At 35.8% G+C, this 24,494-nt stretch overlaps 1 protein-coding gene across 5 annotated transcripts in view; it reads right to left on the bottom strand.

Moving 5' to 3' along the window:
• Positions 1-24,494, bottom strand: part of OPHN1 (oligophrenin 1) — a 648,185-nt gene that overhangs the window by 324,208 nt on the left and 299,483 nt on the right. For all 5 annotated transcript variants that reach the window (XM_057717522.1, XM_057717521.1, XM_057717520.1 and 2 more), the window contains exon 6: positions 14,237-14,338. In XM_057717522.1, the coding sequence (XP_057573505.1) occupies positions 14,237-14,338 (102 nt within the window). The remainder of the gene's footprint in view (positions 1-14,236; positions 14,339-24,494) is intronic.

Here is a 24,494-nt window from a genome sequence, read left to right as displayed (position 1 = left end):
CTCATGCAGCCTAATGCCAAAAAAGCAAATAACCCAATCCACAAATGGGCAGAAGACCTAAACAGACATTTCTCCAAAGAAGACATGCAGATGGCTAACAAACACATGAAAAGATGCTCAACATAACTAATCATTAGAGACATGCAAGTCAAAGCCACAATGAGGTATCACCTAACACCAGTCAGCACGGCCATCATCAAAAAATCTAGAAACAGTAAATATTGGCGAGGGTGTGGAGAAAAGGGAACTCTCCTGCACTGTTGGTGGGAATATAGGTTGGTACAGCCACTATGGAAAACAGTTTCGAGGTTCTTTAAAGAACTAAAAATGGAACTTCCATATGATCCAGTAATCCCACTACTGGGCATATACCCAGAGAAAACCATAATCCAAAAACTAACATGTACCATAACGTTCACTGCAGCACTATTTATAATAGCCAGGACATGGAAGCAAACTAAATGCCTATCAACAGATGAATGGATAAAGAAGATGTGGCACATATATATAATGGAATATTACTGAGCCGTAAAAGGAATGAAATGGACCTATATGTAATGAGGTGGACAGAGCTAGAGACTGTCTCTCAGAGCGAAGTAAGCCAGAAAGAGAAAAACAAATATCGTATGCTAATCATACATACAGAATCTAAAAAAAGGTACTGATGAACCCAGTGACAAGGCAAGAATAAGGACGCAGGTGCAGAGAATTGACTGGAGGACACAGAGTTGGGGGGGAGGTGCGAAAGGGAAGCTGAGACCAAGTAAGAGAGTAACATAGACATATATACACTACCAACTGTAAAATAGATAGCTAGCAGGATGTTGCTCTCTCACAAAGGGAGATCAACTTGAGTATAGGTGATGCCTTAGAGGGCCAGGACAGGGAGGGTGGGAGGTAGTCACGGGAGGGCGGGGATATGGGGATATATGTATAAATACAGCTGATTCACTTTGGTATACGTCAAAAACTGGTACAAAAGTGTAAAGCAATTATATTCCAATAAAGAGCTTTATAAACATTTTAAAAAATGCTAAGTTAGATTTCTTCAAATAGCCTATGAACCAAAAAAAAAAAAAAAAGAAGCAACATGGTATAAGACTCAACAGGAATCATAAAAATTCCCTTTTTTATTTTGACTCGGCCATCCTACTTTAGGAATATTTCCTAAAGAAATAATTCAAAAGAACAAAAGTTGAATAAAGATATCCATGCATAAAAATATCCATCATTGTGCCACCTACAGTATTGAAACAACTGGGAGCAATCTAAGTAAGAACAAAAGAATGGTGAATAGATTACAGGCAGTAAATTAAAATGATAGCTATTAAGGGTCTGTAAAATGGTAACATGTTTATAAAGCTAAGTAAAAAGTAGAAAATGGACTGTAGTTATAATTACATCATATAATATCAACTAGAAAATGACTAGTTCTATTGTACTATGGTAGTATGAGGTCACGATTTAGTTTTCATCTTTAAAAGTTATAATACAGCTGTAATGTTTAAATAATGGAAATATCTTAATTATAAAAAAAATATATGGAAGCAACCTGAGTATCCATCAGCAGAAGAAAAAAAATAAAAAGATGTCACAAGCACACACACACATACACACAATGGAATATTACTCAGCCATAAAAATGAAATTCTGCCATTTGCAACAACATGGATGTACATAGAGAGTTTTATGCTTAATGAAATGTCAGAGAATGACAAATAATCTATGTTATCACTAATATGTGGAATCTAAAAAATAAATCAAATGGATATATATATATATAACAACACAGAAACAAAATCACTAATATAGATAACAAACTAGTGGTTACCAGCGGGGAGCAGCAAACAGGGAGGGGCAAGACATGGATATGGGATTAAGAAACACAAACTGCTTTACAGTCCCACCAGCAGTATGGAAGGGTTCCCTTTTCTCCACAGCCTCTCCAACATTTAGTGTTCCTAGATTTTTTGATGATGGCCATTCTGACTTGTGTGAAGTGATACCTCATTGTGGTTTTGATTTGCATTTCTCTAATGATAAGCGATGTTGAGCATCTTTTCATGTGTTTGTTGGCCATCTGCATGTCTTCTTTGGAAAAATGTCTATTTAGGTCTTCTGCCCATTTTTGGATTGAGTTCTTCATTTTTTTTTATATTAAGCTGCATGAGCTGCTTATATATTTTGGAGATTAATTATTTGTCAGTTGCTTCATTGTCAAATATTTTCTCCCACTCTGAGGGTTGTCTTTTCATCATATTTATTGTTTCCTTTGCTGTGCAAAAACTTTTAAGTTTCATTAGGTCCCCTTTGTTTATTTTTGTTTTTATTTCCTTTACTCCAGGAGGTGGATCAAAAAAGATCTTGCTTCATTTATATCATAAAGTGTTCTGCCTATGTTTTCCTCTTAGAGTTTTATAGTGTCAGGCCTTACGTTTAGGTTTTTGATCCATTTTGAGTTTACTTTTGTGCATGGTGTTAGGGAATGTTCTAAATTCATTCTTTTACAAGTAGCTGTCCAGTTTTCCCAGCACCACTTAAACATTTTTCAAAATAGAAGTATGAAGAAATATTCCATGGCAACAAAAATCAAAAGAAAGCTGGAGTACACCATATTAATTTCCAAAAAGGGAGACTTCAGAGCATTGAAAGCTATCAAGGAAAAAAGAGGGGCGTGACATAATAATAGGTCAATTTTGCAAGAATATATATCAACCCTTATTATGTATAACAGAACATCAAAACACATGAGGCAAAATGTGATAGAACTGGGACTTCTCTGGTGGTCCAGTGGTAAAGAATCCACCCTCCAATGCAGGGGACGCAGGTTCAATCTCTGGCTGTGGAACTAAGATCCCACATGCCGCAGGGCAACTAACCCACATACCACAACTACTGAGCCTGCCCGTGTGCTGCCAACTATAGAGCCTATGTACTCAGGAACCTGCTTACCACAATTACAGAGCCCATGCACTCTGGAGCATTCACGCCACAACTAGAGAAGAGAAAACCCACACACTACAACTAGAGAGAAGCCCAAACACCGGAATGAAAGACCCTGCATGCCTCAACAATGACCCTGCATGTGACAACACCCAATGCAGCCAGCCAAATATAGTAATAATAATAATAATAATAATAATAATAATAATAAATTGATTTAAAAACTCTGATAAAACTGCAAGGAGAAATAGATGGGTCTACTATTAAGAGTTGCAGACTTGAACATTCCTTTATCAATAACTAACAGATCCAAGAGGCAGAAAATCAGTGCAGGCATACCTCGTTTTATTGTGCTTCTTTTTCCTGTACTTTGGAAATATTGTGCTTTTGACAAATTGAAGGTGTGTGGCAACCCTGCATTGACAGATGATAGTTAGCAATTTTTAGCAATAAAATATTTTTAATTAAGGTATGTATGCTGTTTTTTGTCATAATACTATTGCTTACTAAACAGACTGCAAGATAATGTAAAGATAACTTTTATATGCATTAGGAAACCAAAAAACTCATGTGACTCACTACATTGCAATACTCACTTTATTGCAGTGGTCTGTCACCAAACCCACAATATCCCTGAGGTATGCTTGTGAAGACATAATTGAACTGAACACCACCAATAGTCAAGTAGATTTAATCAACACTTATAGTACACATTATGAAACAACACCTCATTTTCAAGCTAACACAAAAGAATTACCAAGATCAATCACATTCTGGGACATACAATACATATGAAGAAATTTAAAAGAATAGGAATCATACAAAGTATGCTCTCAGACCACAATTAAATTATACAGACATCAAGAACCAAAAATAGCTGGAACCCACTAAAATACTTGGAGATTGAGAAGCATATTAGAAGAGTCCTTAAGAAAAATTAAACAGTATTTTCAAATGAAAATGAAAATGCAACTTAATATTGTAGGACACAGTGAAAGCAGCACTTAGGAACTGAATCAATAATTAATAGCCTTCCAAAAAACAAAGCACTAGGCCCAGCTGGGTTCACTAGTGAATTCTACTACACATTTTAAGGAAGAAATGATACTAAATTCTACACTCTTGCAAAAAAGAGAAGCAGAGGAAATATTTCCAAACTCATTCTCTGAGGCCAATATGACCCTGTTATGAAAACTGTACAAAGATATCACAGTAGAGGAGAAGTACACACCAATCTCTCTCATGAACATAGAGTCAAATATTCTCAACAAAACATTAGCAAATCAAATGCAACAATGCATAAAATAATTATAGACAAGGACCACGTGGGATTATTCCAGGAATGCAAGGCTGGTTCAACATTCAAAAATCAAATGATGTAATTCATCACATCAGGTAAGTTAAAGAAAAAAATTATATGATCAAAGAGATGTAGAAAAAGCATCTGATAAAATCCAACACACATTCATTTACAATAAAAACTATCAGCAAACAAGGAATACATGGGAATTTCCTCAACTTGACAAAGAACATCTGCGAAAATCCTACAGCTAACATCATACGTAATGGTGAGACACTAGATGCTTTGCCTCTAAGATCAGGAACAACTATTCAAATCATACTAAAATTCTAAGCTATTTTTGGCTTCCCTGGTAGCAAAGTGGTTAACAATCTGCCTGCCAATGCAGGGGACATGGGTTTGATCCCTGCTCCAGGAAGATCCCACATGCCGCAGAGCAACTAAGCCTATTCACCACAGCTACTGAGCCTGCACTCTCGAGCCTGCAAGTCACAGCTACTGAGCCCACACACCACACGTGCTGAAGCCCACGTGCCTAGAACCCAAGCTCCACAACAAGAGAAGCCACCTCAATAAGAAGCCTGCACTCTGCAGTGAAGAGTAGCTCCCACTCTCTGCAACCAGAGAAAGCCCATGCAACAATGAAGACCTAATGCAGCCAATAAATTAATAAATAAATAAATACATAAAATTTTAAGTAAATAAATAAAATTCTAAGCTATTTCAATAAGGCAAGAAAATGAAATAAAAGGTATAACCTTGGGAAGGAAGCAATAAAAATGTATTTTTTGCACATGACAAAATTGTGTATGTAAACCCCAAAGAATAAACAAAAATCTCCTGGAACTAGTAATGAATTATAGCACAATTTCAGGATACATGGTTATTAATATATAAAAGTCAACTAGTTCCTTATATGTTAACAGTGAACATTTAGAATTTGAAATTTAAAACAATACCATTTATATTAAAAGAAAAAATTGAAATATTCGGGTATAAATCAACAAAATATGTACAAGATATATTGATGAATAATACAAAACTAATGAAATAAAGTATGCTAACGCATATATATGGAGTCTAAAAACTTATATTGATGAACTCAGTGGCAGAGGAAGAATAAGGATGCAGATGTAGAGAACAGAATTGAGGACATGGAGAGGTGGGGAAGGAGAAGCTGGAACAAAGTAAGAGTAGTACTGACATTTATACACTACCAAATATAAAATAGATAGCTAATGGGAAGCAACTGCTAACACAGGGAGAACAACCCGATGATTGCTGATGACCAAGAGGGGTGGGATAGGGAGGGTTGGAGGGAGGCTGGGGAGGGAGGCCCAAGAAGGAGGGGATATGGGGATATACATATAAATACAGCTGATTTGCTTTGTTGTATAGCAGAAACTGGCACAACAGTGTAAAGCTATTTTACTCCAATAAAGATCAAAACAAAAAAAAGATCTAAATAAATGGAGAGATAGTTCCATGTATATGGACAGGAAGATAATATTATCAAGGAGTCCATTCTTCACAACTTGATCTATAGATTCAATGCAATCCAATTCAAAATTCCTGCAAGCTATTTTCTAGATATGGACAAAATGATTCTAAAATTTATATGGAGGGGCAGAGTCAATATTGTAAAGGACATGGAGTTCACATCTCCACACATCTAGGGCACCTACCAGACACTAGTGGAGGACCATGGACACCTAAGGGGATAGGAGGAACCCCCTAGCAACTGGGTAGGATGTGGGGGGGAGTGATGGGGGAGGCCCTCACGCCATGCTGCCTCTCCTTGCTACACAGGTCCTAAGCCTAGGCTCCACCCCATGATTAAAAAATAACCCCCCAAATAGACCCTACCCCCATTTGAAACCCTGCTCCTGGCTAAGTTCCGCCCCCCGACCTAAGTTCTGCCACCCCACAGACAAGGCTTTTCCTGGTCATTTTTTTTCTTCTTTTTTTCTTTAGGTTGTGCTTTTGCTTTACCTTGTTGTTGTTGACTTATTTATAATTTTATTTTTTCTAATAAATTTTATATTTTTTGAATTTTATTTTATTCTTTATACTTTGTTACTGTCCTGATCCTTTTTGCTTGTTCCCTCTTTTTTTTTCCTTTAAGGTTTTGTTTTACCTTGTGGTAGTTGTTTCACTTATATTTATATTTTCCTAATATATTTTTACCAAATTTTATTTTCTTTTTTATTCTTTGTTATTGTGCTGCTCCTTTTTTTTTCCTTTTCTTTTCTCATGCCATGTGGCTTGCAGAACCTTGGCTCCCAGGCTGGGGATTGGGCCTGAGCTCCTGTGGTGGGAGTGCCAAATTCAAACCACTGGACTAACAGAAAACCTCAGATCCCAGGGAATATTAATCAGAGTAAGGTCTCCCAGAGATCCGAATTTTTGCACCAAGATCCAGCTCTACCCAACTGCCTGCAAATTTCAGTGCTGGAGGCCTCAGGCTAAACAACTAGTAAGGCAGAAATACAGCCCCATCCATCAAAACAATAAGTCAAAAAAAAATGTTACAAGTGAAGGAGTAAGGTAAAAACCTACAAGACCAAATAAATGAAGAGGAAATAGGCAATATACCTGAACAAACAATTCAGAGTAATGATAGTAAAGATGATCCAAGATCTCTGAAACAGAATGGAGGCACAAATCAAGAAGATACAAGAAATATTTAAAAGGACCTAGAAGAACTAAAGAACAAACAAACAGTGATGAACAACACAATTATTGAAATAAAAAATACACTAGAAGGAATCAACTCAGAATAACTGAGAATAACTGAGACAGAAGGGTGAATAAATGAGTTGGAAGTAAGAAAGGTAGAAATAACTGATGAGGAGCAGAATAAAGAAAAAAGAATGAGAAGAATTGAGGACAGTCTCAGAGACCTCTGGGACATTAGTAGCACCAACATTTGAATTATAGGGGTCCCAGAAAAAGAGAAAGAGAAAAGCTCTCAGAAAATATTTGAAGAGATTAGAGTCGAAAATTTCCCTCACATGGGAAAGGAAATTGCCACTCCAAATCCAGGAAGTGCAGAGTGCCATATAGGAGAAACCCTAGGAGAAACAAAAGACATTAATCAAACTAACAAAAATTAAATAAAAAGAAAAAAATATTAAAAGCTGCAAGGGAAAAGCAACAAATAACATACAAGGGAATTCCCATAAGGTTATCAGCTGACTTTTCAGTAGAAACTCTGCAGGCCAGAAAGCAGAGGCAGGATATATTTAAAGTGATGAAAGGGAAAAATCTACAACCAAGAATACTCTACCCAACAAGAACCTCATTCAGATTTGACAGAGAAATCAAAAGCTTTAAAGACAAGCAAAAGCTAAGAGAATTCTGCACCACCAAACCAGCTTTACAACAAATGGTAAAGGAACTTCTCTAAGCAGAAAACACAAGAGAAGAAAAAGACCCACAAAAACAAACCCAAATCAGTTAAGAAAATGGTAATAGAAACATACATATTGATAATCACCTTGAATGTAAATGGATTAAATACTCCAACCAAAACACAGAGACTGGCTGAACGGATACAAAAATAAGACCAATATATAGGCTGTCTACAAGAGACCCATTTCAGACCTAGGGACACATATAGACTGAAAGTGAGGGCATGGAAAAAGATACTCTATGCAAATGGAAATTAAAAGAAAGCTGGAGTAGCAAAACTTGTATCAAATGAAATAACTTTAAAATAAAGACTGCTACAAGAGATAAGGAAGGACACTACATAATGATCAAGGAATCAATCCAAGAAGAAAACATAACAATTATAAATATTTATGCACCCAACATAGGAGCACCTCAATACATAAGGCAAATGCTAGCAGCCATAAAAGGGGAAATCGACAGTAGCAAAATAATAGTAGGGGACTTTACATGCCACTTACAACAATGGACAGATCATCCAGACAGAAAATAAATAAGGAAACACAAGCTTTAAATGACACAATAGATCTGAGAGACTTAATTCATATTTATAGGACATTCCACCCAGAAGTGGAAGAATACACTTTCCTCTCAAGTGCACACTGAACGTTCTCCAGAATAGATCACATCTTGGATCACAAATCACGCCTTGGAAAATTTAAGGAAACTGAAATTGTATTAGGCATCTTTTCCAACCACAATGCCATGAAATTAGAAATCAATTACTAGAAAAAAAACTATAAAAAACATAAACACATGGAGACTAAACAGTGCACTGTTAAATAACCAAGAGATCACTGAAGAAATCAAAGAGGAAATCAAAAACTACCTAGAGACAGGGACTTCCCTGCTGGTGCAGTGGTTAAAAATCTTCCTGCCAATGCAGGGGACATGCATTCGAGCCCTGGTTTGAGAAGGTCCCACATGCCACAGAGCAACTAAGCCCATGCGCCAAAATTACTGAGCCTGTGCTCTAGAGCCCATAAGCCACAACTATTGAGCCCATACGCCACAACTACTGAAGCCCATGTACCTAGAGCCCATGCTCCGCAACAAGAGAAAGCACTGCAATGAGAAGCCTGCGCACCACAGCAAAGAGTAGCTCCCGCTCTCCGCAACTAGAGAAAACCCATGTGCAGCAACAAAGACCAAACGCAACCAATAAATAAATAAATTTTAAAAAATACCTAGAGACAAATGACAATGAAAACACAATGAACCAAACTCCATGGAACATGGCAAAAGCAGTTCTAAGAGGGAAGTTTATATCAACAACCTAACCTTACAACTAAACCATACATAAAAATAAACTCAAAATGGATTGAAGATCTAAATATAAGACCAGGCACTATAAAACTCTTAGAGGAAAACATAGGAAAAACACTCTTTGACATAAATTGCAGCAAGATCTTTTATGACCCACCTCCTACAGTAATGAAAATAAAAACAAAAATAAGCAAATGGGACCTAATGAAACTTAAAATCCTTCACACAGCAAAGCAAACCATAAACAAGATGAAAAGACAACCCTCATAATGGGAAAAAATATTTGCAAATGAAACAACTGACAAGGGATTAATCTCCAAAATATACAAACAGTTCATGTAGCTCAATATAAAAAAAAACAAAACAAAACAATCCAATCAAAAATTGGGCGTAAGACCTAAATAGACATTTCTCCAAAGAAGACATGCAGATAGCCAAGAGGCACATGAAAAGATGCTCAGCAGCACTGATTATTAGAGAAATGCAAATACAAACCAGAATGAGGTACCACCTCACACCAGTCAGAATGGGCATCATCAAAAAATCTAAAAACAATAAATGCTGGAGAGGGTGCAGAGAAAAGGGACCCCCCTTGCACTGTTGGTGGATTGTAAATTGGTACCGTCACTATGGAAAACAGTATGGAGGTTCCTTAAAAAACTAAAAATAGAACTACCATATGACCCAGCAATCCCACTCCTGGGTATATACCGTGAGAAAACCATAATCCAAAAAGAAACATGTACCATAATGTTCATTGCAGCGCTATTTGCAATAGCCAGGACATGGAAGCAACCTAAATGCCCATCAACAGATGAATGAATAATAAAGATGTGGTACATATGTATAATGGAATATTACTCAGTCATAAAAAAAAATGAAATTGGGCCATTTGTAGAGATGTGGATGGACCTAGATTCTGTCACACAGAGTGAGGTAAGTCAGAAAAAGGGAAAACAAATATTGTATATAAACACATATATGTGGAATCTAGAGAAATGGTACAGATTAACCTATTTTCAGGGCAGGAATACAAAGGTAGACGTATAGAAAGTACGTGTGGACACTGGGGGAGAAGAGGAGGGTGGGATGAATTGGGAGATTAGGTTTGACATAAATACACTACCATATATAAAATAAATAGCTAGTGGGAAACAGCTGTATAGCACAGGGAGCTTAGCTCGGTGCTCTGTGATGACCTAGATATGTGGGATGGGGAGGGGGGAAGTCCAAGAGGGAAGGGATATATGTATACATATAGCTGATATACTTCACTGTACAGCAGAAATGAACATAACATTGTAAAGCAATTATACTTAAATAAAATAAAATAAAATAAAATTTATACAGAGAGGCAAAAATATTCAGAATAGCCAACACAATACTGGGGGAGAAGAGCAAATCAAAATATGGACACTGACTTCAAAATTCCTGTAAAGCTACAGTAATTAGAATAGTGTGGTATTGGTGAAAGAAAAAACAAATAGATCAATGGAACAGAATTGAAAACCTAAAATAAATCCACATAAATATATTCAACTGATCTTTGACAAAGGATCAAGGAAAATTCAGTAGATAAATGATAGGCTTTTCAACAAATGGTGCTGGAACAACTGTATATCCCAATGCCAAAAAAAATAAAAATAAAAAGAACCTAGAGACAGACCTCACACCTTTCATAATAATTAACTCAATGGATTATAGAAGTAAATGTAAAACACAAAACTTTAAAACTCCTAGAAAATAACATAAGAGAAATTTTAGGCATCCTTGGATTTGGTGATGACTTTTTAAACAAAACACCAAAAGCATGATCCATGAAAGAAAAAAATTGATAAGTTGAATTTCATTAAAATCTCAAAATTCTGCTCTGTGAAAAATTCTGTTGAGTGAAAAGACAAGCCATAGACTGGAAAGAAATTTTGTAAAACATATATCTGATAAAGGACTGGTATCTAAAACAGTATACAAACAGCTCTTAAGATGCAATAATACAAAAACAAACAACCCAATTGAAAACAGGCAAAAAGATCCGAACAGACACCTCACTAAAGAAGATCTACAGATGGCATATAAAAAGATGTTCTGCAACATATGGCATTAGGAAAATGCAAATTACAAAAGCAGTGAGGTATCACACACCTACTAGAATGGCTAACATCCAAACAATAGACAACATCAAATGCTTGCTAGGGTGTGGAGCAAGAAGAATTCTCATCTGCTGTGGTAGAAAAAAAAATTGGTACATAGATACCTTGGAAGATAATATTGGCAGTTTCTTACAAAACTAAATATACTTTTACCATGCAGTCCAGCAATTGTGTGTCTTTGGTATTTAATTGAATTATTTGAAAAGTTATGTACATAAAACCTGCACATAAATGTTTATAACTTTATTAGAACTTGATAAAACTTGGAGGATGCCAAGATATCCTTTAATAGGTGAATGGGTAAACAAATTGTGATATATCCACACAATGAAATATTATTCAGTGTTGAAAAGAAGTGAGCTATCAAACAATGAAAAGACACAGAAGAACCTTAAATGCATATTACTAACTGAAAGAAGCCAATATGAAAAGTCTACATGCTATATAATTCCACCTATATGACATTATGGAATAGGCAATAATATGGAAACCATAAAGAGATAACTGGTTGCCAGGAGTCTGTGGAGGTATGGAAGGAGGGAGTGATGAATAGGCAGTGCCTAGGGATTTTGGGGGCAGTGAAACTATACTGTATGAAAATGTAATGATGGATTCATGTCATTATACTTTTGTCAAAATCTATAGAATGTGCAACACACTGGCTCATCAACTGTATCAAATGTACCTCATAAATGCAAATGTTAATAACAAGGGTAACTGTATGCGAGGGATTAGTAATATATGAGAACTCTCTGTACTTATCATTCAATTTTTCTTTAAATCTAAAACTGCTCTAAAAATAAAGTCTCATTAAAAAAAAGTGAGTGACCCAAGGTCGCCCCAGCTTTGTTTTGATTAGACAAATAAAAAGGCTGCATCCTTGCTCATTAGGAAAGCCATCACGGACACCTATATATAGCACCAAACTACTAGGACACTGTAGAAGCTTTCATTGCAAAAGCCTCTAAAAGAATAAAGTTTGGACTGTGTCTGGGCTTCTAAACCCCACAGGTTTGGTAATTCTCTAGGAGGACTCAAAGGACTCTGTATAAAGTCATACTGATGGCTAAGATTTATTTCTGTGAAAGGATACAAAGGAAAATCAGCAAATGGTAAAGATGCATAGGGTGAAGTCCAGAGAAAGCTAGATGCTCAGGAAACACTTAATTCCTCCAGCAACAAATTATGACAACACATATGAAATGTTGTCTACCAGGGAAGCTCACTACATACTGAGTGCCCTAGGTTTTTATTGATGGCTGTACACAGGCTCCCTCTGCTAAGCATGTACCAAACTTCTCAACTCCTGGAAGAAAATAAGGTGTTTAGCGTAAACCACATTGTTTGTACAGGCAGGCTAAGCACAGTGAGTCACTCTTACCACTTAGGGAAACTTTTATACCAGTGTAGGGAACTGTTTACCAGCCAAGTTCCCAGAGAACAACCAAGAGCTAATCTTGTAAGCGGACTTTTCTAAGCATAGTAGTCTTGGGGCCAGTTATGTTAACTCCTTTCTGCATAGGAACCCTGGCACAGAATAGAAGGAAAAGGAAAAAAGCAAAATTGTGCAAAAGGAAAATGGCATAAGACCCCAGACTAGTACTTCATTCCAGTTTATGGAAGAGAAGTATTCACCTTTCAACACTAACTCCATCTACCACTGAGGCTCTTGACTCATCACCTCCCAGTAGCTCACATTATGTGATGAACATTCACTAAATCAGGTGTCAGGAGATGAGCTTCAGCTTTGCCACAATATGTGTGACCATGGATAGGATGATTTCTAAACTCATGTCTATGACTTTTTCAGATGGGTATCTCTTTTTATACTTGAATCTTCAATATCTCTATCTCTTACTGAATCTTTTATCCAACACATGAATCCATTCTTCCATTAAATAAGTCTTAATCAGTTAATTCCTTTTTTTCCCTTCCCCAGTCCCACTTTTTCTGACTCAGAACTTCTCCCCTAGATCATTACAATAGTTTCCTAAACTGGTTTTCCTGCTTCTAGTCTCTCCTGGATTTAATTCATCCTTCAACTTCAGCCAGTTTAAGATTCCTAAAATAGAAATCTACTCATATTGCTTGCACAACCAAAAGCCTTCAATGATTCTTCCAGGGCCAACAGAATTAAACCAAACTCCTGAGCCTATTACTCCACAATATTGTCACAACTTGCCTTAACCTTTCTCATCTTTCACTATCCTCCAATAGTAATGCAAATTCTGGTCATCCATTAGGCAAACATTGTTTTCCATCCTTGGGGCCACTGCCCTCCACTTGAAAGGTTCATTTCTCCATTTCTATCTGTCAAACATTTTACATATTATCATATTACCACCTCAAATTTAGAAGAGCAACACTCTTCCACAAAGGCAATTCTCCACATTCAAATGTACTTTTTAAATTCTCCAAACACATTCTTATCCCTACAAGGACACCACATACACATTATATTATATAAAAATAATTCTACTTGTAGAACAGTCATGAGTGTTCTCATCTTAGCGTCCTAACTGTAAGCTGCAGAAGAGCAAGAAGTACGTCTTACTGTCTTTGAAGTACTGTTGTACCCAGCATAGTGCCTGGCATGTGGTAGGCACTCACTGAATAGTGATTTCTTTGAACTGAAGTCACTGGAAGTGCCATGTAAGTTATAGTCCCAGTGCAGGACCAAAAAAAAATTCATTAAAAAAATAAATAAATAAAATAAATAAATAAATAAATAAAAACTCTACTGTTGGAACACTTCATGGGAAAAAAGTATATCTATTACCGATCTACCAAATACAATGCTAGTTTAACTCTACCCTCATATGGAATCAGAAACTTAGAACTAAAAGGGACTCTAGAGATCTTTGAGTACCACTTTTCCTTTGATAGATACAGAAACCAAGGCCAAGAAAGAAATATCTTATCCAAAGTCACACTGTCAGTTTGTCAAGGAGCTGGCTTGAGAACTCAGGGCTCCTGAGTCCTTGGCCATGGTTTTACCTGCAAGCACAACTATTATACATGGTTCTCTGCTGAGGCAAGGTATGAGAAAGCCTTACAACAAGAAGCTGCCATGTACCCAGGCATAGCTGGCAATGGAAGGCAGGGACAGGCTTTTTGAACATACCTCTTGTAACTGAGATTCTTTCTTTTTGGAAGACAGATGTAAATGCCGATCCAGCAAGGAATAAAACCTTTCTCCATCCTTTTCAAATTTCTTTTTCCGCTCCTAGAGGTGGGAGAGAAGGTACAGATTAAGATGCCTATGGTTTTAATTCAGTCTGCTCAGAAATGAGAATGAACAACACAGCATCAGGTTTCATGTGGCCAATCTCTCTAGTTCCCAGGAAGAAAAAAAAGCAAGAGAGAATTTCATTTTGCATTGATCTCAGCAGTTTCGACTTCCTCAAACATAACCTTGAAAAATTCCACCTACACAAAGGGTAGTTCCTATTGGTACAGCTAAAGGCTCTGGGAGCTGCTGCTCAGAGAATGGCACTTCAAATGCACCTGTGTGCAGGTTACTTTTTCTTCTCCTCAATATTTTTCACATACATTAACTACATTAATTTTTAAAGGAGGAATAATGAACACAATAGTGAACAGTGCCTTTAAAACATTAATCTACAATGCATTTAGACAGCCTAATAAGTAAAATATTTCCAAAGCAACTGGAACCTGACTGCCTGTGAATGATGAGTTCTTTGATATTGTTTAAGCATTTCAGTACTGCATATTAAAAGATGATGTTAAAGATGTGGGGAAAATCCTGGAAATCAAGAGTTGAAAAGCCTTATGAAGGAGGGAGGACTCAGTCATCACTGTCCTCAAGTATGAAATTTAATTAAGCTCTTTGCCTCTTGGCACAACTAGAAATCACACAGTCTCCAAAGAAACACTAAGAATGCTAGTGTGTCACAGACTAATACTGATATTCTGCAATCCTCTTAGCATCACGTTGGGAAATTCACATAAAAAGGCTTGTGTTGTCACATAGGAAATCTAAACTCACTGAGCACCTACAGTGTGCCAGGTATTAGAAGAGGAACAGCAGGGAACACACAGACAAAAGAAAAAAAATACCTCACCCATGGTTTATTTCTAGAGGCAATCTGTTGCTGGGCAGGGAGCCAGGACAGAACTGAGTGACCTCTGATCTCTAAGGAATGTGCTTTTTACCAGAGGGAAAAAAGTAAGAGAGAAAGCTAACATTAACTGAGTCCTACATCACGCCAGGCAGTATGTTAGGTACTTAAAATCCATATCTCATTTAGTCTTCACATCCCTGAGAAGTACATATTGCAAAGGAAATTAAGGTTCAAAAAGGTGAACTAACTTTTAAAGGTCACATAATATATAGGTCTGATTTATTCCAAAAGGTCAAACAGAGCCAAGATGATTATGAAAAGAATTACACTCAGGAGGCTTATAAATAATCAGGGAGCCTTGTCTATAGTCTTAGCCCCAACTCAGATACCAAAACACAGGAGACAGAGATTTTCACACAAAAGATAGGTAGGGGAAACTGTTCCTCGAGGTGCTGAATCTATGTAAAGTAGCAACTGTTTGAAGAAAGCATGGGAGCCAGAAAATGCCAGTGACTTCTCTAGGAAAAAAGTTCTGTGGGTCACTTTCTCCTCCATTTCCATTTTAAAAATAAAAACTACAAGATAGAATTCACATACCATAAAAATCACTCTTTTAAAGTAGATAATTCAGTTTTTAGCATATTAATGAAGTTGTGCAACCATCACTGCTAATTCCAGAATATTTCCATCACCTCAAAAAGAAAGTCCATACCTATTAGTAATCATTCCCTGTCACCCCCTCCTTCCCCCCAATAACCACAATTTACTTTGTGTCTCTATGAGTTTGTCTATTCTAGACATTTCATATAACTGGAATCATATAATATGCGGCATTTTGTGATTCTCTTCTTACACTGAAAATAATGTTTTCAATATTTATCCCTGTTGTAGCATGTATCAGTACCTTATTCCTTTTTCTGACCAAATAATATCTGACTACATGGATACACCATATTTTCTTTATGAATTCATCAGCTGATTGACATTTGAGTTATTTCCATTTGGGGGCTGTCATAAATAATGCTGCTATGAATATTCACATACAAGATTTTACGTGATTATGTTTTCAATTATTTTGAGCATCATAGAGTGGAATTACTGGGCCACATAGGTGACTCCATATTTAACTTTTTGAGGAACTGTCAAACTGTTTTAAGTTGGTGTGTCATTTTACATTCCCCACAGCAATGAATGAGAATTCCAATTTCTCCACATACTTACCAACACTTACTTTTTTGACTAGAGTTAACCCAGTGGGTGTGAAGTTGCATTTACTATGGTTTGATTTGCCTTTCCCTAATGACTAACAATGTGAAATGTCTTTTCCTATGTTTACTGACCCTTTGCATATACAGTTGACCCTTGAACAACATGGCGGTTAGAAACGCCAAACCTCCGTGTAGTCGAAAATCTGCATATAACTTATAGTGCACCCTCCACATCCACGTGGATCCTCCATATCCATGGTTCTGCATCTGCCGATTCAACTAACCGTAGACTGCGTAGTACTATAATATTGACTATTGAAAAAAAAAAAACACATATAAGTGGACCTGTGCTGTTCAAACCAATGTTGTTGAAGGGTCAACAGCATATTCTTTGGAGAAATGTTTACTGAATTATTTTGCCCATTTTAAATTGGGTTTTATCTCTATATTTCTCCAAAGAAGACACACAGATGGTCGAAAAGCACATGAAAAGATTATTGGGGTTGTCTTGGTACTTTTTTGGTAGTGTTCTTTGAAGCACAAACATTTTTAAATTTGTAAAGTCTAACCAGCCCATTTTTTTCTTCGGTTACTTGTGTTTTGGTGTCACATCTCAGAAACTTGCCTGATCTAAGGTCAATAAGATTTACACCCATGTTTTCTTCTAAGAGTTTTAGAATATTCAGTTCTAATTTTTTAACATAGTATTGTGTAGGGCTCCAATTTCATTCTTTTGTATGTGAATAACCAGTAGTCTTAGCATCATTTGTTCAAACAACCATTCTTTTCCATTGAATTGTTTTGGCATTCTTGTAAACTATCAATTAACCATAAACATATACATTAATTTCTGGGTTCGCAGTTCTATTCCATTGATCTATAAGTCTATCTTTATGTCAGCACCACACTGTGTTGATTACTATAGGTTTGTGGTAAGTTTTAAAACCAAAAATTGTCAATCTTTTTCAACATTTCTTTTTCCATATAGTTCTTTCTATGTGGATTTTAGGGTCAGCATTTCAATTTGTGCAAAATGGTCAGCTGATATTTTACTAAATATGTGCACTTAATCTATAGATATTTTGTACCGCCATCTTAAAAATATTGCCTTCCAATTCATGAACGTGGAACGTCTTTCTATTAATTTCTTCCAGTGATATTTTGTATTTTTTTAGTGTACAAGTCTCGTACTTGTTTTGTTAAATTTATGCCTCAGTACTTTGATCTTTTTGATGCTACTATAAATGGGACCCCTTTCTTAATTTAGTTTTCAGGTTGTTCATTAATAGTATATAGAAACGCAATGTATTTTTGTATATTGATCTTGTATCCTACAACCTTGTTGAACCCCTTTATTAGTTCTAATTCTGTGTGTGTGTGTGTGTGTGTGTGTGTGTCTGTGTGTGTGTGTGTGTGTGTGTGTATTCCTTAGGAGTTTCTATATACAAGATAAAGTCATCTGTAAACAGAGATAGTTTTACCTCTTCAGACAGAGAACAACAAATACTGTATGATACCACTTATATGTGGAATGTAAACATAAAACAAAGTAGTGAATATAAGCAAAAGGAAATAGACTCACAGATATGAGAACAAGCTAGTGATTTCCAGTGAGAAGGAAGAGGGAAGGGCAATATAGGGGTATGGGATTAAGAAGTACAAACTATTATGTTTAAAAAATGTATTGTATAACACTGGAAATATAGCCAATTTTTATAACTATAAATGAGGTATAACCTTTAAAAATTGTGAATCACTGTATTATACACCTGTAACATACAATATTGTACATCAAATATACTTCAATAAAAAAAAAGAACTTTCATTTCAGGGTCAATTTGACTGCAAGCGCCAAACGTAACTGAGGCTTTAATCAAGAGTCACTCTCTATCCTCACGTCAAAATGCTGCATTAAGACAGTTCTGGACTGATGCACAAGAGAAAGAACTCCCTTGTTGAGAAGACATATTTGCCAAGCAGGATGTGAGGCTCTTTAATATATGTTATGCAATTGAAATATTCATATCAACTATGAATTCTAGGTTTAATTTTTTTAACTTTTATTATTGAATAGAAATTTATACAGAATCACAGACTGATGAGAGGAAATAGAGCCTGGGACCTTGATTACATCATTACACTCACAATGCTTACATGACCACTTAAGAAGCATTCAAGGTTAAGACTTTTTATTAAAGTTTTTCATTATTCAAATAATCAGCTAGTTGCATGTAGTAGGTTAAGAAAAGTAGCAATCCCCAGTTCTCTTTCTATTTCCTCTTTCCCAGAAGCAACAACTTTCATCTCTTTAAGCCAATTATTCTAAAATTTACTTCCATATTTCTAGTATCTCAAAATAAATGTTTATAATGCTTTTACTAATTTTTAAGTTTTATGTATTATCTATTAGCCTCCCAATAAAGAAGATGAGAATTTAGCTCTCTTTCCTCTCACCATTCCATTAACACCACCACCACCTTTGCTCCCCTACCCAAACACACTTCCTCATACTTCTAATATACTCATCGTAATTTCGGTTTGATCCTTTAAGTATTCATGTTCGTTATTATGACTATCCAAATACTATTTATAACTGATACATATAACGGAATATGATTAATATTACTTTCTTGTACAATTTTTTATATACCCTAAAGTTGCCTATTACCTTTTCTGTTTTGCTTTGTTTGGTTGGTAATTTTCAATGCACTTAGAACTAAATAATTAACTCTCTTCCAGTTCTCTAAATCTCCTCTCAAAATGTTCATTCATAGCATTTCATTTTAGCTTCACCTGGAACATTCTGGTAGCTCTAACCTGAAATTTTCGTCTTTTATGCATAGTTCCTGGTTGTCATTTTGGATATCCTTTCACCTTTATCCTGGGCAATTCCATTTGCATCTCTAATATGCTGGTGTTCTTTTCCCCCACTATTTCCTGTTTTCATTTTTTTCTTTGCTCCCTTGTTATGATGAAGCCCATTCACCTGTAGCTTCCTGGAAAAGGGTATATATGTCAGTTTGGGGGACCTTGCATATCTAAAAATTTCTATCCTCCTACTTGATATTTTGCCTACATATACAATTATATATTTATAGGATTGTGTCTTGGATCCAGAGATTTTGATGATGTCAGATTTCCAGAAGATGCCCTTGGGGGGGGGGGGGTGAAGGGGAAGCTGAGACAAAGCGAGAGAGTAGCACATACATATATATACTACCAACTGAAAAATAGATAGCCAGTGGGAAGTTGTTGTATAACAAAGGGAGTTCAATTCGAGGATGGAAGATGCCTTAGAGGACTGGGATGGGGAGGGTGGGGGGAACTTGAGGGAGGGTGGGGGGGGAGTCGAGGGAAGGAGGGAATATGGGAATATGTGTATAAAAACAGATGATTGAACTTGATGTACCCCCAAAAAATAATAAATAAATAAATAAAATTAAAATAAATAAATAAAAATAAAAATATTTACCAGAAAAAAAAAAAAAGTCTATCTCCAACCATCTTGGTGTGTACTTGGAGAACCCTTTCAATCTTCAAATTCAGCCCTTTCAGTTCTAGGAAAATCCTTTCAGTCATTTCATATATAACTTCCCACTATTTTATCTTTATGGAATTCCTTTTATTTTGACCTCCTAAGACTGGACTTTTACTTTTCTATTTTCTTTCTAATCTTCCATATCTTTCCTTTTCTGACCTGCTTTAATTTTTTTTTCTTAACTTAACCTTCCAAACTTTCTACAGAGTTTTTCATTTTTGCTATCATTTTTTTAAATTTCTAAGAGACCTTACTCATTCACCTTCAGAAGTGTCAATTTCTTGTTTAAGATGTAGTCATTTATCTGAAAATATTAAATATTAAATTTATATATTTTATCTATTTTTTATTTTATATTGGACTATTGTTGATTAACAATGTTGTGTTAGTTTCAAGTGTACAACAAAGTGATTCAGTTATACATATACATGTACCTATTATTTTTCAAATTCCTTTCCTATTTAGATTGCTACAGAATACTGAGCAGAGTCCCCTGTGCTATACAGTAGGTCCTTGTTGATTATCTATTTTAAATATAGTGCTGTGTTTATGTCAATCCCAAACTCCCAATTTACCCTCCCCCCCCACCTTTCCTCTTTGATAACCCTAAATTCATCTTCTAAATCTTTGTCTGTTTCTGTTTTGTAGGTAAGTTCATTTGTATCATTTTTTTTAGATTCTACATATAAGTGATACCATATGATATTCGTCTTTCTCTGACTTATATATTAAAGTTATATATTTTAAGTATTTCTTTCCCTCTATTGCCATCTATTTACCTTTGATCTTTTAGCCTCTTTCTTTCATGTTCAGGAATTTGCTTGACTGCAAGGGACTTCCCATGACAATTGAAGAGTGGGGAACTAGAAAGCTAAATAAATGTTCCAATTGCATATATGGGGACTGTTAACTCTGGGCTTCATTTCACTGATCCTTCTTTCAGGAAAACTGGCATATTTAAATCTTTCTTTTTTCTTAGGCCTACCCTTACTCCCATTTCCAGAGGTTTCTGTTGCTGCCAGTTCTTGAGCCTCAAGGATTCTCCCCTATGGGCATACCTTATTTTACTGCACTTTGCTTTATTGTGCTTCACAGATATTATGTTTTTTACAAATTGAAGTTCTGTAGCAACTCTGTGTTAAGCAAGTCTATCAACACCAACTGTCCAACAGCATTTGCTCATGTCATGTCTGTGTGTCACATTTTGGTAATTCTTGCAATAGTTCAAACTTTTAAATTATTATTTATTTTGTTATGGTGATTTGTGATCAGTGATCTTTGATGTTGCTACTACAGCTCACAAAAGGTTCAGACAATGACTAGCATTATTTAGCAATAAAGTATTTTTTAATTAAGGTATTTAGATTTTTTAGACATAATGCCATTGTACAATTAAGACTACAGTGTTAAAGTAAATATAAATTTTATATGCACCAGGAAACCAAAAACTTTGTGTGACTCGCTTTATTGTGATATTCATCTTATTGCACTGGTCTGGAACTGAACCTGCAACATCTCTGAGGTATACCTATACTTAAGATAGTTTCAGTTAGGTTTCCTGATAGAGTATAAATTGATCCCCATGCTTGATCTATGATTTTTACTTGCAAATTGGTTATGATCTTTTCTTACCTTACTTTTTAATCTTAAAATTATGAAAGTAATGCATATTTGAAATAAAATAGGTTCAAACAATTCAGAGGTGTACAAAGTGTAAAAAAATGAAAGTCTTGCCCTCCTTGGAAGGCAACTGCATAGACGTATCCACAGTTAAACATTTTGAAGGGCTTCTTTTCTGAGTGTAAAATTAGTTTTTTATTATCTTCACTCTGTAAATGAGACAACTGAGGCTCAGATAAGTTAACAAAGTTCCTGTAAATAACATAGCAAGTGACCCTGTGCATTCAAATAATTTTAGAGTAGGGCTTGGGGCAAGGTAATCAGGTGTTAGAAAGGGAAACCTAGGCCCAGGACCAAACTCCAAACTAACGATGTGAAGACTATCACATTTTTAACCATTCCTGAGTGTCATAATATCTCAAGACAGTCTTTAAGTAGGTTTTTTTTTTAACATCTTAAATAGTTTTTTTATTGGCATAGCTAGAAAACACAGAACATAAAAGTTACCATCTTAGCTATTTTCAAGTGTGCAGGTCAATGGTGTTAAGTGTATTCACATCATTGTGAAACAGATCTCTGGGGCTCATCTTAGAAATCTGAAACTCTGTACCCTCTTCTCCCCAGCTCCTGGTAGCCACTGTTTTGCTTTCTGTTCTTGTGAGCTTTACTACTTTAGATGCCTCAAATAAATGAATCATACAGTATTTGTACTTATTTCATGTGACAGGATTTCCTTCCTTTAAAAGGCAGGATAATATTCCACTGTAATATACACCACATTTTATGTATCCACTCAACCATCGACGAACACTTGGGTTGCTTCCACTTCTTGACTGTTGTGAATAATTGCTATGATCATAGGTGTGCAAATCTCTTCAAGACCCTGCTTTCAGTTCTTTTGGGCATGGAATTAGCAAAGTGGAATAGCTGGATCATATGGTAGTTCTATTTTTTATTTTTTTGAGGAAACTCCATACTCTTTTCTATAGCACTTGCACCATTTTACTTTCCCACCAATGGTACACAAGGGTTCCAGTTTCTCCACATCTTCACCAACACTTATTTTCATATTTTTTTTAAAAAAGTAATCATACTAACTGGGGTGAGGTTGGTTTTAATAACTTTTTTTTTTTAATTTTTCGCTGCATTGGGTCTTCATTGCAGTGTGCGGCCTTCTCATTGCAGTGGCTTCTCTTGTTGTGGAGCATGGGCTCTAGGCGTGTGGGCTTCAGTAGTTGTGGCATGCAACTCAGTAGTTGTGGCTCATGGGTTTAGTTGCTCTGCGACATGTGGGATCTTCCCGGACCAGGGCTCGAACCCATGTACCCTACATTGGCAGGCGGATTCTTAACCACTGCATAAGTAAGTTTTTAAAAATATAATTTGTGGCTTGCCCACAACTCCTTTCCACAAATAACAATTAATGGATATCATATATCTGAGCATGAAATGTGCTTTACCTGAGTTTAGGGAAAGCAGTGCTCATGCTTCCAACTTGGTTTCCTTACCCTTAGCCTATTATTCTCCATTATTAAACGGTCTAGTTCTTTGCAGCCCTATAATTTTGTGCTATTGGGCAATAAGTATTTTATGCGATCCAAAAAGTTTGAGAATTCTGATATTATAGAAAATACCTCTTTCTTCTCAAAAATGTGTGGGGGGGCGGTCCCCATCTAAAATTTATTGTTTATTTAAAAAAAACAAAAAAACATGAAAAAACAAGAGAATAATAACAAAAAAAAACATGCCCTAGAAATAAAGTCATTAACTTTACAACAGATCACATATCCATTTGGTAGACTAGTCAAAGGCTACCCTTTGGCTAAGAGCCTCAGAATGAAATGGGTGGATTCTTTTGTGTCTGGCAAATGTAACCTACTATTCAAAGTTTCTCTGGTAATAGCACCCATTCTGACACTCAATTTAAAGTTTTCCTAAGGTATGTGCAATTTGAATATTATGTAAACTCATCCAGTATGTCTTCTGGAGGGCGAATACTACATACCTCCCACAACAAAATGATAATAATAACCAAATGATCCCTAGCAGCAATTCTTAAATCCCACAAGGTAGAAATGCTCAGGAAAATAGAGTTATATACTCAGCATTCTCTTCGCCAATGAGAAAGCATTTTTCCCCTAGTTGATCAATTAAAAATAAGGAAACAAAACAAAAAGGAAACCTACTGAATGGAAGAATGTATTTGTGAGTGATATGTCTGATGGGGTAATCTTCAAAATATATAAAGAGGCCATAAAAATCAACATCAAAACAACAAACAACCCAATTAAAAAATGGGCAGAAGACTTGAATAGGCATTTTTTCCCAAAGAAGACATACACATGGCCAACAGGCACATGAAAAGATACTCAACATCAACTTATCATCAGGGAAATGCAAATCAAAACTACGATGAAATACCTCACAAGTGTCAGAATGGCTACTGTCAAAAAGACAACAAATAACAAGTGATGGCAATGATGTGGATAAAAGGAAACCCTAGTACACTGTTGATGGGAATGTAAATTGGCACAGCCACTATGGAAAACAGTATGAACATTCCTCAAAAAAATGAAAAATAGAGATACTATGTGACCCAGCAATCCCACTCTTGGATATACATCTGAAGAAAATGAAAACACTAATTCAAAAAGATATATGCACCCAAACTTTCACAGCAGCATTATTTACAAGAGCCAAGATATGGAAGCAAACTGAGTGTCCATCAGTAGATGAATGGAGAAAGAAGATGTGGTATATATATGTGTATACACACACACACACATGTATGTATATACACAATGTAATAATATTACTCAGCCATAAAAAAGAATGAAATCTTGCCATTTGTAACAACATGGATGGACCTGGAGGGTATTATGCTTATTATGGTATAAGCCATAAAGGGAAAGACAAATACTGTATATATTC

This window comes from Hippopotamus amphibius, chromosome X (assembly GCF_030028045.1).
Source record: "Hippopotamus amphibius kiboko isolate mHipAmp2 chromosome X, mHipAmp2.hap2, whole genome shotgun sequence".
Lineage (NCBI taxonomy): Eukaryota > Metazoa > Chordata > Mammalia > Artiodactyla > Hippopotamidae > Hippopotamus > Hippopotamus amphibius.
This window is presented reverse-complemented; position numbering and strand designations above follow the sequence as displayed.